General features: G+C 38.3%; 1 protein-coding gene across 6 annotated transcripts in view; it reads right to left on the bottom strand.

The window, feature by feature from the left end:
- Positions 1–12,987, bottom strand: part of LOC140596464 (midasin-like) — a 167,563-nt gene that overhangs the window by 114,485 nt on the left and 40,091 nt on the right. For all 6 annotated transcript variants that reach the window (XR_011998439.1, XR_011998438.1, XR_011998440.1 and 3 more), the window contains exons 14-16: positions 12,562–12,710; positions 11,604–11,664; positions 4,054–4,265 (exon numbers count right to left, since the gene is read on the bottom strand). Coding sequence is in view for 3 of the 6 variants with exons in the window: in XM_072745104.1 (XP_072601205.1) it covers positions 4,054–4,265; positions 11,604–11,664; positions 12,562–12,710 (422 nt within the window). In the remaining 3 variants the exon portion in view is untranslated. The remainder of the gene's footprint in view (positions 1–4,053; positions 4,266–11,603; positions 11,665–12,561; positions 12,711–12,987) is intronic.

The following is a 12,987-nucleotide window of genomic DNA, read 5'->3' as shown; positions in this document are numbered from 1 at the left end:
AAAAGTTCCCTTAAATCTGTAAGAGCAAATATTAGAGAACCAGAAATATTTCAAACAAAAGTCATAAAAAATATATAATCATTTTTCTCAGTTCTCTTAGTCCCATGTTATTCTGTTTGAATCTAGTTCTTTCATTAGTTCAGAAAATTTTACCTTGTTCAGTTTTATCATCTTAAAGATATCAAAAAGCCTTATTTGTCAAAAGTCCTTTCTATGAATTGCCTTTAAGCTGAAACATACTTGCAAGATCATCAACAATAACTATAAATGGCAAAAGGCTCAAAAATGGCCATGGTTAAAGATCTGATCAGAGTTCATTATAATACAGTTGACAGGGAAATATAATTATTACTGGGCACACAACATTTTAATAAGTAGAATTACAAGTAATGTACCAAGTTATATTAAAATCTTATAACCTGGGATGCCTGGGTGGCTCAGTGGTGTAGCGCCTGCCTTCAGCCCAGGGTGTGATCCTTGAGTCCCGGGATCGAGTCCCACATCGGGTTTCCTGTGTGGAGCCTGCTTCTCCCTCTGCCTATGTCTCTGCCTCTCTCTCTCTTTCTCTCTCTCTCGGTCTCTCTCATGAATAAATAAAATATATTTTTTTAAATCTTATAACTTAAGAAGGTTTACCATCCTTTCTTTGACAATGCTTCCATGTAATCTGACATAACAAACAAGCCTAATTAGTAAAAAAGACTTCATTTAGAAGTTGAATTTTGGGAAATTTGTCAGAAGTATCAGAAAGTTTTGAAGCATATGCCAAAAATAGGATTATAGATCATTACAAAACTTAGTAACCTATTTAGCCAAGGCAGCAATAAGAGATTCTAAAGGTTACAGAATACAAATACAGAAAGTTACAGAATTGTTAGCAACACTGAGGACTTTTAATACTGAGAAGATGCAACTTTCTTGAGTAATCAAGGATTTAATAAACACAAAACACAGAAATTTGTTTTTCTAAGTAGATTAAAGATAAAAACCTGTTTATAATTTATTAGACCAATAACCTAAGGAAACTGTCATTTTAACATGAAAACCTAATTCCAATTTGATGCTGGTATACTTCTGATATTAAAGATTACTTGTTCCAACAAATGAATTCTTTAAAAATTTATAGAGTCCCTTCCTTTTTCCTGTCATCTCCCATGCTGACATACACTTATCAGGATAAGGATACCCAGGACACAGCATGGATCTGAGTTCTTGCGGTGGGTGTAGTGATGTGCTGACCAGAATCTCCATCAGAAATGAAGGACTCTCAGCTGCAGGGGTGCTGCCAACAGTCCTCAACTCTGAAATGCCACTGAGGATGGCCTTGACTAAAGACAGCTGCCTTACCAAGGGCATGCCCTCTTCCCAGGTGGTCACATCCAATAACTATTATAAAAGTCCAGTCCCAATTTTGCCCCAATTTAGGATGGTTCTGAAGGGGCAGCCCCGGTGGCGCAGTGGTTTAGCACCGCCTGCAGCCTGGGGTGTGATCCTGGAGACCGGGGATCGAGTCCCACATCGGGCTTCCTGCATGGAGCCTGCTTCTCCCTCCACCTGTGTCTCTGCCTCTCTCTTAGCTCTCTCTGAATGAATGAATAAATAAATATTTTTCTTTTTTTTTTTAAAAAAAAGGATGGTTCTGAAGGATAATCCAAATTTGAAACTCCTCAGAGAATCAGCTAAGCTTCTGTTGATATTGTATCACTGCTCAACTTCTGTCTAATCTTGCTTTCTTACTCCCTTCTCCTCCCCAGGTGTTTATCACTCCCTAATAAACTTAATCTTAGTGCCTACCAAGCGCAAAATTCCTTTCCAAAGATTCCTTTCTCACAAACCTACAACTTTCCTCTTTACATTCACTTTTTGTCCTCAATTTTCCCTCTAAATAACCAGTCTCACTTTCCTTGCATAGTTTTTTCTCTGATCATTTCCATTAATTCTATATATTAGAATTCTTAACTCTTAGAAACCTTAAGTTTCTAGTGAAAACTAAGTAGTAACTAATTGTGAACTGTCTGTTGTACCAGCAGCATTCCTTAGACTGGTGAATTTATGATATTTAAGAATTTTTAGGGATCCCTGGGTGGCGCAGCGGTTTGGCGCCTGCCTTTGGCCCAGGGCGCGATCCTGGAGACCCAGGATCGAATCCCACGTTGCGCTCCTGGTGCATGGAGCCTGCTTCTCTCTCTGCCTGTGTCTCTGCCTCTCTCTCTCTGACTATCCTAAATAAATAAATTAATTTAAAAAAAAAAGAATTTTTAGAAATATATGCCTTATCTCAGCAATGGCACAAAACATGTTTACTAACAAACTCAAATATCTTTAGTTTCTCTGTAAAAGGAGGCCAAAAGCATATAAACCTATGTTTAGTAATTAAGGTTTTATCTTACTTAGAAATGATCTAGAGATTTAGTGTTTTTACTTAACTCATCATTTAACTTAGTAAAACTTTAGTTTTAGGTTACCAAGGACTTTGAAAATGACTTTAAAGTTTACCTATAAACCTTTTCATCTTATTTACAAGTTTGTTCTTAACAGTATGTTTAGATTACCCACGAAATTATAAAAGACAAAGTCATTCGTCCACGCTATATATATTTAAAAAATTGTATCAATTTATTTGACTTAAATAAATTTGACTTAAATAAATGCTGAAAATTCTAAAGATATGTCTATTTTAATTAAACCAACAAACTTAAATTATCTTTAATACCCAATATTTTTTCAGATCATATGAACTTGAAAACCTTGGATTAGTTTCTGAGTTTTAGAATGCCCAATTCTTATACACACTCGCCTTTAACTGAAATAGTGCTCCTTTACAAACTAATTTTAGCACTACCCAGAGGTGGAGAAAATATCTCATATTTACAGCATACATGAACACATATCCAAATACACAAACAAGGTACAAACAAAATCTTACAGAACAAATCCAATTACGAGATGGTATTATAATTTACGGATCACTAAGTGGTCATTCTTATCCAAGGTCTAATGAATATTACGGCCAAGCAATGTTGCAAAAAAAATCTTTTTTGTTTCATAAGTTCTTAACTACACATTGCCCAATTTTGGAGAATATAGCCCAAAGGGCTACATTCAGGAATCAAGTTGTCATTTCCCATTTTCCAATTAAAATGTGGCTGATTTTATCCAAAGATGACAACAAAAGCTGCAGCAACAAACCAAATTAAGCCCAGAATACCTCTATAAGCACTGGTTACTCCCTAATATCAGGGCTTCACCAACCAAAGCAAATGGCTTCCTAGTTAACCTTTTCCTAATCCAGCAAGGAAAGGAGGCTAAGAAAGTGAAGACAAATGGGAGAAAGAAATAAGCTCACTAAGACACATCTGTCCAAAGCAAAAACCATTTCCTTGCCACACCAGCTAAATTAAGCACTGAGGGCTGGCAGCACCCAGTCAGGGTAGGGCTTCAGGTACAATCCCTAAGACAAAGAGCCTAGGCAGCTGCTTGAACTTGTAACCAGATTTTTGTTATCATCTGGCAGCCCACGAACCACTGGCAAAAAGCTACTGGATGGATGGCTCACCAAATTCATAACTAAACCAAAGTTCATGTCTGACACACAGAAAAGCCAATTGAGTAAGCAGCAAGGAAAGAGATTTACTTAAGGAGGCAGCCAAGAAGCAGCTTATCTCAGGGTTGTAGGTCTGAGCCCCACTTTGGGTATAGATTCCTTGAAAAATAAAATCTTAAAAAAAAAAAAAAAGGGCAGCCAAAATAAGGAGATGGAACAATAAGCCTCAAATCTGCCTTGCAGGGGAGAGGAGTCAGGGATGTTTAATGGAAAACACTGTGTATAGATTCCTTAAAAATTAAATCTTAAGAAAAAAAAAAAAAAGGCAGCCAAATAAGGAGATGTAACAATAAGCCTCAAATCTGTCTTGCAGAGGAGAGGAGTCAGGGATTTTTAAACACTGCAGCCTCGTTTATTAGTCCCGTTAGCCTTGTGGTCACTGGTTTCAATTCTGCTAATTACACCCCAGCCTCATGACCTCCCACTAGTAGTATGGGTCCTATTCTTACCAGTTTCACTCTCTTTTTCATCCTTGTTGACAGCCGACTTGTGCACATGCTGCATTAGTCTGAGGAGATCCTGCCACCGTTTCTGCCTGTAACAGGTCTGAATATGTCCCAAGAACGTAAAGTTTCGCTTCTTAGAAAATGTCTGGGCAAAGAGTTCTTCAAATGCCTCCCGTAAGGGCAGCCAAATAAGCTTATGGTCCACTGGTTTGTAACTGAAACAAAAGATAAATGTAATTCCAAAACTTCTGAGACTAAGAGAATTTAGAAATCATGTCTTAGAATATAGGAATTTTAATCAAATTTAATCAAAATCGGAAATAATACCAAATACTTTTAAAATCTATGTTAAAGTTTTATTTTTTTATAAAGATTTATTTATCTGAGAGAGAGAGACCAAGGTGGGGGTGTGGAGAAGGAATCCTCAGGCAGGCTCTCAGCTGATCAAGGCCAACCTGGGGCTCGATTCCAGGACCCTGAAATAATGACCTGAGCCAAAAACCAAGAGTTAGCTGCTTAACCAATAGAGCCAGCCAGGTGCCCCATTTTAAAGGTTTAATTAAATTATAATCTATTTTCTCCACACTAAGTGTTTGAAGGGTCTATAATGAAGGTAAAAACTATTATTTGATAAACAGTATTATGAAAAAAATTGGAAATTCCTAGTTGGGCAGTAAGAGGCATGTCACTTATTTTACTAACATGTTTAAATAAACATCATTAATGATGTATTTTATTAAAATTAACCAAAACGTTTTCAGGATATTTTTAGAAGAAAATACAACTCTGAAATTGATTAACTTAAGCGAAGTGAACACAGCTCATAGCATCTCAGTTGATGGGGGAATATACTGCTCTTAAAGAGACTCTCTCTGGGAGAGAGTGGGCAGCAACAAAATCTTAGACATTGCAATGGTTTGTGGCCCTCCAAAGCTCAACATTTTATTACTTAGTATTTAGATTCTCTCTTATTCTCTAGCAATTCTCTGGTTGAGGAGCTAGAAAATTAATTCATATAAATTTTATTTATTTATTTTAAGCATTAGGCTCCAGACCCAGCATGGAGCCTAATTGCAGGGCTTGAACTCACAACCCAGAGGTCATGACATGAGTTGAGATCAAGAGTTGGACACTTAACTGAGCCACTCAGGTGCCCCTCTGTAAATTTTAATTTAATATTCAGGGTTAAGGATGATAATGAAGAGTTGAGAAACACTCCTGTAGCTAAAAGTTGCTCAAGCACCACTAATTGTTCCTGAAAAATATAAGTATACAATTTTCTGTATCCTAAGATACTAATACTATAATTCAAGGACCATGACATAAAGTTTATTTCCAAGAAAAATAACTTGAGAACTGAAATACCAAGTATGCTTCAGAAGAGTCAAGCACAATTAGAGAACACATAGACCCTATTTACTCATTGGACTGTGAGGGAGGAACCATGAGATAAGTAAAACCAAGACCCTGACACTGAGTATCTATCAAAGAGTCGGATTCCAGAGAAAAAGTACAAGAACTTCAAACTCATTTATATTTAACAGCAAGCACGAACACATTGATAAAGACATTTACTCTATTTACTCAACAAAAATTTACTGAGTACCTGCTAGGTGTTAGGCACTGAGTAAAACAAGACTCACAAGGTCCTGCCCCACTGTAGCTCACAATCTAACAAAAGAGAAAATAAAAAATATACCTACTATAAAATACAAGTAGTGCTGTGAATATAAATAAAGGAGAGAGGGAGAAGAAGGCACTGATAATTCAGTTATGATAGTCAGAAAGGCTTTCTTAAAGATTGGAATTTGGGGATCCCTGGGTGGCGCAGTGGTTTGGCGCCTGCCTTTGGCCCAGGGCGCGATCCTGGAGATCCGGGATCGAATCCCACGTCAGGCTCCCGGTGCATGGAGCCTGCTTCTCCCTCTGCCTGTGTCTCTGCCTCTCTCTCTCTCTGTGTTCCTATCATAAATAAAAATAAAAAAAAAAAAATCTTAAAAAAAAAAGATTGGAATTTGAAGGGGATTCAAATCAAGCATGGGGGCGGGGTGGGGGTGGGGAGGGCGGCAAGGGATGCCACTGAGACAACAGCACCTAGGTGCAACACGGAAAAGTGTGTGGCTGGAGCTCAGTGGCAGAGCCAGACAAAGGAAATTATGTCAGAGAAGTGCCAATGCTGGATTATAAAGGGCCTTAGAGATAAAAAAAAAAAAAAAGCCTTTGGAATATACTCTAAATTGCCTGAGAAGTCAATGCAAGGATTTGAGACAGAGAATGATGTGCTTGCTGTCCAACTTCTGATTACACCTTTGAAAGACGATTAACTACTAAATGGAAGAGAGACCACAGGGATATCAGGACTACAAGGAAAGATGAGAGAGCTACATGCTGGAGCAAGCAAATGATGATGAACAGTAGAAGTAAGGAATTAAAAAAAAAAAACACATTTTATTTAAATAAAATTGCTAGTCTTTAGAATGATAGTACACATGGAACCCAAAGCAAACTGAGGTAGCAGAGTAATGATTAAAAGTACATACACTCAGTATAGACTGCCTAGGTTCAAACATGAACCAGCCATTACCTTGAACAAGGTACTTAATCCCATGTGCCTCAGGTCTCTTGAGTATAAAATGGGGTAATAGTCTGTGCCTCATGGTTGCCAAAAACATTAGCACAAAGGACTCCAGGGTGCCTGGGTGGCACAATTAAGTGTCCAACTCTTGGTTTTGGCTCAGGTCATGATCTCAGGGTCCTGAGATCAAACCCTGCATCAAGCTCCATGCTTGGCAGGGAGTCAGCTTGAGGTTTTGCTTTCTGCCTCTGCTCCCAACCCCTCTCCCCCACCTTGCTCTCTCTCTAAAATAAATAAATCTTTTAAAAATAAAAAATAAAGGACTCTAAATAGTGCCTGGGGCAGCCCCAGTGGCACAGCAGTTTAGCGCCGCCTGCAGCCTGAGGTGTGATCCTGGAGACACAGGATTGAGTCCCACGTCGGGCTTCCTGCACTAAGCCTGCTTCTCCCTCTGCCTGTGTCTCTGCCTGTGTGTGTGTGTGTGTGTGTGTGTCTATGAATAAATAAACAAAATCTTAAAGAATAAAATAAAATAAACTATGAGATTAAAAAAAATAGTGCCTTGGGCAGCCCCGGTGGCGCAGCAGTTTAGCGCCGCCTGCAGCCCGGGGTGTGATCCTGGGGGCCCCGGGATCGAGTCCCGCATCAGGCTTCCTGCATGGAGCCTGCTTCTCCCTCTGCCTGTGTCTCTGCCTCTCTCTTCTCGCTCTCTCTCTCTCTCTCTGAATAAATAAATAAATCTTTAAAAGAAAATAGTGCCTGGAACATGAGTATATGTAAGAATCAGCTGTTATAATTATTACCATTATTAACTGGCTCAAGTTTATTGAATTCATGAAAGTATAGTAGCTTAATAACTACAAATTAGACTCAAAGAAACATTTGTTCATTTAAAGTGGAGCCTAAAAAAAAATAAAAATAAAAAAATAAAGTGGAGCCTAGTGACTGAAAGAGTTAAGTCAATATAAGTCAATTTTACAAGTGATGTAAAAACTGAATGTGTGTGTGTGTGTGTGTGTGTGTGGAGATAGATAGATAGATACATACATACATACATACACTTCAGGGATATCTGGGTGGCTCAGTGGTTGAGTGTCTACCTTCAGCTCAGGGCATGATCCTGGGTCCGGGATCGAGTCCTACAACAGGTTCCTTGTGGGGAGCCTGCATCTCCCTCTGCCTATGTCTCTGCCTCTCTCTCTCTCTCTCTCTCTCTCTCTCTCTCATGAATAAATAAAATCGGGATCCCTGGGTGGCACAGCGGTTTGGCGCCTGCCTTTGGCCCAGGGCGCGATCCTGGAGACCTGGGATCGAATCCCACGTCGGGCTCCCTGTGCATGGAGCCTGCTTCTCCCTCTGCCTATGTCTCTGCCTTTCTCTCTCTCTCTCTCGCTCTGTATGACTATCATAAATTAAAAAAAAATTTTTTTTGAATAAATAAAATCTTAAAAATATACACTTCAGAAAAGAAAAAAAAACTGAACTGCAACACAAATATTCAGTGAGAACCAACCTGACACTTGAGAGAACATAACACTGAGAATGCATGTAAGAATTCATTTGAAAATGGCTAAAACAAAAGAAAATGACTTTCTAAAACTGTAATATGTGATAGAACAAAAAACAGTACATGCTGAGAAATGATAAACACTCTTCTTCAAGGGGCACATGGGTGCTCAGTCGGTTAAGCATCTGCTTTGGCTCGGGTCATGATCCTGGGTCCTGGAATCAAGCCCCATGTGGGGCTCTCTGCTCAGCGGAGAGCCTGCTTCTCCCTCTCCCTCTGCCTGCCACTCCCCTTGCTTGTACTTTTTCTCTCTTTGTCAAATAAATTAAAAAAATTTTTAAAGGGGGTGGGAGTAAGAAACACTTTTCTTCGTTTTAGAGTCACGATTCCAAGTTTATAAGCATATGCACTTCTGCCCTGCTCTCTTCTAGCAGATGTTTCTACGAGTGGCAAGAAAGAGGATAGGATGCAAGTTGGTCGCCCTTCCCTTTCTACGCGATCTTTACTTTTCCTCCGATTTTTTCTTTCCTTCATTGACAACTTCTCCAAAGGTACCTCTCCTTCTCTATACAGCTGTTTCTCCCTCAGAGGTTGCCTTTCCCAAGATAATCTCCTTCTCAATAGTCAGTACTGTGAACCTGTGCTCTGGGTTTTGCCATTTAGTCCTAGACTTTCTCCTTCTGGAATGATTTTATCTGGTTCATATAAGTCCTCTGTCTCCTTTACTCTTCTTTATGGAGTCTCATCACCCTCAACTCTGTTTGAACTTGGGTTCTCTACTCACAGGTAATCTAAAGGTCTATGTTCTGCCTACCAGAATAACAGGAGCACCTGGCTGGCTCAGTCAGTGGAGCATGTGACTCCTAATCTCGGGGTTATATGTCCAAGCCCCCATGTTGGGTGCAGAGATTACTTCAAAATAAAATCTTAAAAATTAAAAAAAAAAAAAAAAAAAGAGCTAAAATTAAATGGAGGGGATCCTGGCTGGCTCAATCAGTAAAGCATGCAACTCTTGATCTCAGAGTCATGAGCTCAGGCCCCACGTTTGGTGTGGAGTCTACTTAAAGGGGAAAAAAAAACCCCCACAAACCTAAAATTAAATGAAGGAAAAAAGTATACCAAGATAATACTAATAAAAAAAAACAAGGGGGTACATATACCAACAAAGATCAGTAGGCAATCTGCATAACATAAAACTCTGATGGTCTCTGAAGCTTAACTTTTACCAAGTGTTTTTAATCCTCAATAATAATCTTCTTAAAACCAATCTAAAGGATCTGGATTCACAAACCAAACTAATTAGGTTTATAAATTTTTTCATTTTTTTAAAAGATCTTATTTATTTATTCATGATACACAGAAGGCAGAGACATAGGCAGAGGGAAAACGAGGCTCCTCACAGGGAGCCCGGTGTGGGACTTGATCTCAGAACTCTGGGATCACGTCCTGAACTGAAAGTAGACACTCAACCGCTAAGCCACCCACGCGTCCCTCTTTCGTTATTTTTTTACAATACTATTTGACACATGCAAACTATGTTTAACATAAGTTATAAAACCTAATAAAACAGATGAAAGTAACAACACATCCCCAAAATAAAGTTATTACCCTTTCTAGATCCCATCTCCCTGCCAACTCTTGAATATTGTTTTCCACTCCCTTGTCTTTTATTTACTTTTTTTATTTTTTTTAAATTTATTTATGATAGTCACACACAGAGAGAGAGAGAGAGAGAGAGAGAGAGAGAGAGAGAGGCAGAGACATAAGCAGAGGGAGAAGCAGGCTCCATGCACCGGGAGCCCGACGTGGGATTTGATCCCGGGTCTCCAGGATCGCGCCCTGGGCCAAAGGCAGGCGCTAAACCGCTGCGCCACCCAGGGATCCCTCCCTTGTCTTTTAAAAGTAATTTTGTCTCTCTTATATACAAAAATTCATAAGCAAGGGAATCATCCATGCATCTACAATATGTTATATACTAAAAGATCTGATTTATACTACTGTCCAGTAATACAAAAGAATAGGAAGCAATGCATATTTCCAATCATATAAAAATTGAAGCATATGTAAGTTTTCTGATAGCTGATGCTAACCTACTGACAAGGAAAAATGAATATATATTCTTTTTAGCAAGTTGGCACTAAAACAAAATTCCAGTTACCTTATTCTGATTCTAACCTTTTAATATTATCAATTGCATCAGGACACAAATAAGCATCTTTGTACTCACTATGTTTAAAACGACTTAAAATGGTTGACATAACACTATAAATTCTTACAAGAGACAGACCCAGTCCATGTTCATTTAGTACAAGCCTAGCCATTTATCTTAGGAATACATAACGAGAATATTCCTGCAGACACATATAGTTACAGAATAGAGAGAAATACATGGTAGTATAGATATACCTAGTTAAGTAACAAATTCTATGTTAGTGAAAACACATGGCCAAGTACTTCAATGAGGGAAAGGGGAGATTAAGTGTCAATTAATTGATAGAAGGAAAATAAACACAAGGTAGAAAGATCACCGGGGAAATAAAAGTAGAATTAGAGTAAGAAAGATAAGCCTCAGCTAATGGATCTTAAGATAATATATATTTAAAACATATATATAACATATATATTTAAAATAAATATTTAAAGCATTAAGTACATAATTACTAACATGTGTAGAACAGAATATAAATAATAGGTAAGAAAAGAAAAAGTACCAAAGGAAGCAGGATTCCAAAGTGGCACTCTACTCACAGCGAGGAAGGATATAAGACAAAGAGTATAAACAAAAAGTGCTGTAATGTGGTCCTCAAAAAAAAAAAAAAAAGATAAATGAAAGGTTTTCTGGCAGACACCATAAAGAGCAAAAAGGACAATAAATTCTACTTCATGCCTTTAACGATTTTTTTAAGTAACTGTTCTGAGTTAATAAGACAGATCCTAATATTGCTCAACATAAAGTATGCCAATAGCATCCATCAGCTTTACAGCTTTCAGCACAAACTAAAATTGTAACTGTAACATATTCAAAAATACCAACATGGAAGAAGGGCATTTTAATGACCTTTATGGGGTCCTAGGAGCAGCATTTAACCAAATAGTTACTTAATGTTTCAAAGATAGCTGAACTGCAAGACAGAGTCTAGCTTCAAGGCATTGTGACTCCAGAATGTAGGCTGATAAATGACTGGACACACAAATATTAGTTGGTTATATACTTGTTTTTTTTTCTCTCTCTCTCCATTCCAGCATGATCTTTGAAAGCAAGAACCTCAAGTGTTCTTTAAAATAAAAAGAAACATCTACACATCCAAGAGCTCTGCAATACAGTCCAATAAATAACCTGCTTGGGTGGGGGTAGGGGTGCACATCTTTGAACCTTTTTCTAAGGCTACTTTTGAACTTTAAATGGAAAAATTATTTGTTCCCTCAAGCAGAACATAAAGTAACAAGAAAATAATTTTAAATCATACTCACCCCCCAAGCAAGTCTGCAGTGTCACTTTGTTGATTCATATTGACAACCCTCAAACGATGGCCTTTTAAAAAGAAAGGGCGAAAGGGTCACTCTGAAAATGTCAAGACTAATTATATCCAGTGTGATCTTTAAGGATGTGTGGACATGAGCATAAGGCAAATCTTTAAGTGTGTATTTCTTCTGATCCTCTTATTTTACTTTCAGGAATTTCCCAACCATTCAATAATTTTCACCTAACCCAGAAAGATATGTGTAAGAAGATTCATTGTGTATTATTGCTGTGGCATCAGATAACTGAAAACAACGAAAAAATCCTTCAGTTAAGTCAATGTCGTCTATAAGTTAGAATTAAATAAACAGCCAGTATAGAATATTATTAATTAGCCACTGGAACAGAAATGAGGTAGTTCTATTTTTAAAGATGCCCAATGCATTTAGGAACTAAATGCAATACAAAGAGCATGATCCCATTTTTTTCAACATAAAACCAGACTTAAATGTTTATATGTTTGCAGGCCATAGATTAGAACCAAAAAAAGTTAATACCAAGCCATTAATAGCAGTTATTTCCAGGAGGAAAAAATTACATTATTTCCGAGGAAAAAATCTTCAGTGGTTATTTCCAGACAAAGTGGAGTGGTGGCACTTTTTAAACTCCCAATATTTTGTGGACTTTTTATTTAAGGGGACATAAAAGGGCAGCCCAGGTGGCTCAGCGGTTTGCCGCCGCCTTCAGCCCCGGGTATGATCCTGGAGACCCAGGATCAAGTCTCATGTCGGGCTCCCTGCATGGAGCCTGTTTCTCCCTCTGCCTGTGTCTCTCTGCCTCTGTGTGTGTGTGTCTCTCTCATGAACAAATAAATAAAAATAAAATATTTTAAAAAGGGGAGGTAGATAACAAAAACAGGCAATGTCAAACGTTTATCGTCTGGGGGCAGAGTGCTTCCCCTCAAGTTACCTGTAATGTGAGCCAAGTACTGGACAGTAGAGGTCTTGCCAGTCCCTGTCTCTCCCACCAGCAACACAGGCTCCCCTTTACTAACACACACTGCAAGCTGTTCAATAAGAACAGAGGACGGCCTTGTAGGAGCAAAAGTGAACTTCTCCCTGGGAATGGGAAAACAAATAAGCAGTCAGAGAAGCAGGCTACAAGTTTCTCTTAAGCATAATTTTGAGGAACCAGATTTTCCAGACTCCACAAAATGAGAAAACAACCCACAGCATCTGTTTTCATACTATAAAACAGGTATCCTTATAGTCTATGAGTTGCAGAATTCATCAATTCTACATTACACCCAATACTTTACTAGACTCCCAAGATTCAAAACATCAATAAGGTAGGATGTTATCTGTCCTAGCTATGTCATCCTAAGCCAATTACTTA

Source organism: Vulpes vulpes, unplaced genomic scaffold (assembly GCF_048418805.1).
Source record: "Vulpes vulpes isolate BD-2025 unplaced genomic scaffold, VulVul3 Bu000000666, whole genome shotgun sequence".
NCBI classification, from domain to species: domain Eukaryota; kingdom Metazoa; phylum Chordata; class Mammalia; order Carnivora; family Canidae; genus Vulpes; species Vulpes vulpes.
This window is presented reverse-complemented; position numbering and strand designations above follow the sequence as displayed.